Source organism: Penaeus chinensis, chromosome 26, assembly GCF_019202785.1.
Source record: "Penaeus chinensis breed Huanghai No. 1 chromosome 26, ASM1920278v2, whole genome shotgun sequence".
Classification (NCBI taxonomy): Eukaryota; Metazoa; Arthropoda; class Malacostraca; order Decapoda; family Penaeidae; genus Penaeus; species Penaeus chinensis.
This window is the reverse complement of record NC_061844.1, coordinates 17,776,834-17,781,833: the sequence shown is the minus strand read 5'-3', so window position 1 is coordinate 17,781,833 and position 5,000 is coordinate 17,776,834. Positions and strand designations below refer to the sequence as shown.

The 5,000-nt window shown below is 30.0% G+C and overlaps 1 protein-coding gene across 7 annotated transcripts in view; it reads left to right on the top strand.

Moving 5' to 3' along the window:
• LOC125038931 (scoloptoxin SSD14-like) overlaps positions 1-5,000 on the top strand; it is a 42,434-nt gene that overhangs the window by 25,480 nt on the left and 11,954 nt on the right. The window contains exons 1-2 of one of the 7 annotated variants that reach the window (XM_047632609.1): positions 1,654-1,771; positions 3,223-3,330. The exons of 2 other annotated variants lie outside the window; for them this stretch is intronic. In XM_047632609.1, the coding sequence (XP_047488565.1) occupies positions 1,728-1,771; positions 3,223-3,330 (152 nt within the window). In that variant the 5' untranslated portion in view covers positions 1,654-1,727. Of the gene's footprint in view, positions 1-1,653; positions 1,783-3,222; positions 3,331-4,957 lie in introns of those variants that run through there. 4 more of the 7 variants (XM_047632607.1, XM_047632610.1, XM_047632611.1 and 1 more) reach the window with 4 other exon arrangements.

Genomic DNA, 5,000 nt, shown 5'->3' with positions numbered 1-5,000 from the left:
AGTTCCCTTGGACGAAAAAACGATTATTATGTGTGAACTGAAACGAAGTGGTGTCAAAGTGCTCCTCCATCTTGCCCTGGGTTCCGGAAATGCCCGATACCCAAATGACCGTGGGATTGTATACTCAGTAGGTCGCCTCGTGTCGAAGATCATCAAATGGGTCAAATCATCTAGATTTAGATCATTTGAAGCGAATGTCGATGATTTAAAGCTAATAACTAGATCAGTAGGTAAACAGAATAATATAAAAGTAGTCAAACCGAGAAACGATTAAGAAATTGATACGCTTGGCCTGAGGTTCTGATGCTGACGTACCTGAAGGGATTTCCCGATCGAGTTAACCACGTCAAGGTCTATATGTAAGTTATACAGACCTTGGACCACGTAAAATGACGTAAGAAAATCCAAGATTCACATCAGTTTGTTAGCTGTCTCTCCAAAAATATTTTTGCATTACCTAACTACATTCTAGATATGACAATGAAAATATAATTAACCCTTAACAAATAATTCCTTGCAACCGAACTTTCACTAATAAGCAAAAGAGTAGTGTGTGTGTGTGTATGTGATATGCACACACATAATAATCGTTTTTTCGTCCAATGGAACTGAAACATTGAGATTTTGAAAGCATTTTTCGAGTGTAGAAAAAAGATTCTTTAGCAAAGGGGACGAGAGACTGAGACTGTAAAAACATTATCTAATCATTTACATTTACAACAAGCAAGTAAAAAAGAAAAACACGTCACAGGAAACAAACAAACAGAAGACCACAACAAGAAATACAAGTAAGTCGATTCACAGACTCTAACTGGGAATGGTCGGAAGCAAGGCATTCTAGGGCATGTAAAGGGTTTATATTTGATTAAAAGCATCTTGGGCACTTCGACACTAATTGTTGAAATCTATTAATGTATGTGATTATATATAATTAAGAAGATATAAAAGGTAGATAACACACATCTACACGCGCGCGCGCACATATAGATAGATAGATAGATATAGATATATAGATCGACAGATATAGATACACAAACACGCATATATGTGTGTATATATATAGATAGATACATAGATAAAGATACACACACACACACACACACACACACACACACACACACACACACACACACACACACACACACACACACACACACATATATATATATATATATATATATATATATATATATATATATATATATATATATATAGACAGAATTATAGGCAGACACAGACAGAGAAACAGAGACAGACTGGTGAGGGAGCAGATAGAATGTAAGAAAAACGGAGAAAGAGATATCAGTAATATATATTTTTAAAATTTCTTTCCTTATCTACGTGTTTACGTGTCGCCCTCAGTTCGCCTTTAGTTTCCACCTCGTCATTACCAGATACCATTAAATACTCACATACCACCAACCTTTTTACGAATAAAATAAAACCATAACCTAAGATAAACAACCCAAATTACACTTAAAACAGCTGAAAATCCCTAGAAACTACCGAAGAAGGCAAATAAAACTACTTAAAATAAATAACCAGGGGAATGCGTCAAGAACCCCTCGCCTCGGATCCGGAGACTAAGCGACGCAAACAAACCGGGATTCGAGTCGTTTTTATTTTTATTTGATATTTATCGAATTCTTTTGGTTTCTCTTTGGATGAAATCGATAATCTTTTACAATTCCGAGGGCATATGATGGTACTAAGTATTTATTAGCTAGATGGCTTGTTCCTTGTGGCTGAAATTAGAGTTAATGACATACAGGTGCGGATAAGGTAGAGTGGATGTAATTATGTTTTAGGATAATTAACGTATATCAGCTTACATGTTTGTTTGTTTTTTCCCAGTGGATTTAAACATCTGATTGTGATTGCATAGGAGATTATATAAAACAATTTAATTTTTATTTCAAGAATGCAGCAAGAAGGCAGTGGTTATTTGACCGGCATTCGTCAGTTAGAATTATTAGTAAAGAGATTTCATCCTCATCAACTTGGATTTCATCTTCATTTAAAAGGATTTACGCAATTAGGCATTGGTAAAGGGATTTAGGTAAGGCTTCAAGGTATTATTAATGAGCGCTGTTGATTAGAGTATAAATATATAACTTGTGTTGCATTGCACACTTTGTCATTGTAACATTATTTTCTAGCATTAGATTAGCATTTCTATGACTAACAAACTAGAGTCGTGGTTAAACTCAACAGGTTTTGCTATGTTGAGAAGGTATATATTTTTTTTTCTTCTCTTTTTTTCTTTTTTTTGTACTTATGTTATGTGATATTATATAGTATCACAAAATGTTCATCTGGGATAATGAGCATGAGAGAACTATTACTATTATTATGAACTATAATACCTTTGAATGATGGTTTTCATGTAGAACAGGGTGTTTTCTTGCAATAGGTTAGAGGAAATGTGTAGAATGTAGTTATCTACTAGTAAGTGAAAATGAAGATTAATATAATATAATCTCATTAAATATTAGTTATATTTTGTTACATCTGTTCTCAGCAAAATTAATATAATAATTCTTGATATTTTGACTAAACCCTGTCATCAGTATGGATAATTTCAGTCAAAAATATCTGAATCTGTATTAGCAGATTATTTTTAATAGTCACTGTTGAATAGTTGATTCAAGATTTCATTTATTTTTAGTTTTATTTCTGCTGTTAATAGGAAGATTATTTTAGCATAGTATACTTTAAAGTGGTCATTGCTTTGTTGTTTTCTATCGTTTGTATTAGAAATTATGCCAGGACTTTTTCCGGAAAAAATAACCATTGCCTTTTTATTAACAGATCCACCCATTGTGGGATACACTATACTTTGATTTTATCAGTTTTAATAACTTTGCCTTTTTATAGTATGGTTTAGATAGCTGAGTTTCTTTTTTAATACAAGAGACTTTGTTGCCCATGTATCAAGTGAGCTTCATAATATCTTTTGATAGAGCTTTAAGAGCTATGCATGTTTGTAACTTTTCCCTCTAGAAACACCATGGTGAATACTTTCTTTTCCCATTTCATTTGTCTTTATGCAGTAGATTTACCTGCATGGAAATCCTGCTTATTCATATATTCAGGTGTTCATCAGAAAACATATAGATGATTCATTTCCTTTCAACAAATGATGCAGATATTTAAAACATGAATATATTTTGATATTAATCTCGTGATCTCACAACATTCATAAGCACTAATGTTGACCAGATTGAATAACAAGATAAAAAGGAAAATGATGAAAAGTTTTGAAACCGATGATGGACGTGGGAGATACCATCGGCTCAATCAACCAGGAGAAAGCATTTATATAAATAGGTAAATATTATATATATATGGAAAAAACTATAGCAAAAATATGTTTCATTGAATTTTTTTTTTTTTTTTGGATTTTTTTTAAAATAGGGTTTTCAAATGGAATGAGGTTTGAACAGATATAACCACTTAAATGTCATTTATGTAGATATATTTATAAAAAAAAAACTAAGGAAAGATATTTAAACTTTATACCGTTTTTTTTTTATATATATTTTTTTATCATTTTTTCTTCTAAGTAGCCCTGGACTAACGTAGACCTTGCATATGCCAATAACCCCATGCAGTCATTTAGATATCATAAAACTGTAACCTGCTAGCAGCTTATCTCAGACCAACTTGGCCATACCCTAAGGAATTCCTTTCATATTGGACTCCTGGATTGCTGGAAATAAGGCCAGAGATTCCTTAGTGAAGGTGTGGGTGACAGCTCGCGGATTGTTGGCTACCAGTGTGCATAGTTTGTTGCTTTGTATATATGAATGGGCAAATGGATACAGCTCTGGGTTCATTGGGTGATAAGGCCATCTGCCAAATTAACTGAATCCAACTGGTTTAAAAATATCATAAGAAAGTTATGAAATGATGCCTACAAAAAGCAGGGTAAATTGTTTGATTTTTTCAGTAGGACATCTTGCATCATATTCGTTAATATTAATTTTATTTTCATCATTATTATCATCATTATTATCATCATTATTATTATTATTATTATTATTATTATTATTATTATCATTATTATTATCATTATCATCATCATCATCATCATCATCATCATCATCATCATCATCATCATCATCATCATTATCATTATCATTATCATTATCATTATCATTATCATTATCATTATCATTATCATAATCATAATCATCATCATCATCATCATTATCATCATCATTATTATTATTATTATCATTTTTATTATTATTATTATTATTATTATAATGTTATTTTTTATTTATTTATTTTTTGTGTAGGGGACAGGCAGTAGATTAGCAAATTCAGTATATTATTTTGAAAATGTGAGGATAAACAAGCTTTATTGTTATTTTAATTGCTAATGATATTACTCTTCCTAGTGTTATTGTAGTTACTTTTTATTATTATTATAATTGTCATTATTATCATTATCATTATTATTACTATAATTATTATTACTATTATTATCAATATTATTATTATTATTAGTTTTGTTGTTATTGTTATTGTTATAATTGTCATTATTGTTGTTCTTCTTCATCTTGTTGTTATTCTAGTATTATTATTATTATTATTATTATTATTATTATTGTTGTTGTTGTTGTTGTTGTTGTTGTTATTATTTTTTATTATTATTATTTTTATTATCATCATCATTTTCATTATCATTATTATCATTATTATTATTATGATTACTTTTTTATTGGTGTTATTATTATTATTATCATTATTATTGTCATTATTATTATTATTATTATCATTATCATTATCATTATCATTATCATTATTGTTCTTGTTGTTGTTATTGCTGCCATTATTATTATCGTTCTTAAAGTTAATATTATCTTTTTGCTGCGGATCTTACAGGGATTAAAATGGGAATAACCCAAAGCATTTGATTAGAAATTGAGGGATAGAATTGGCAAAATTAAACATATGTTTCAAGATGGCTAGATGTTTGCTCTACCTCCGTT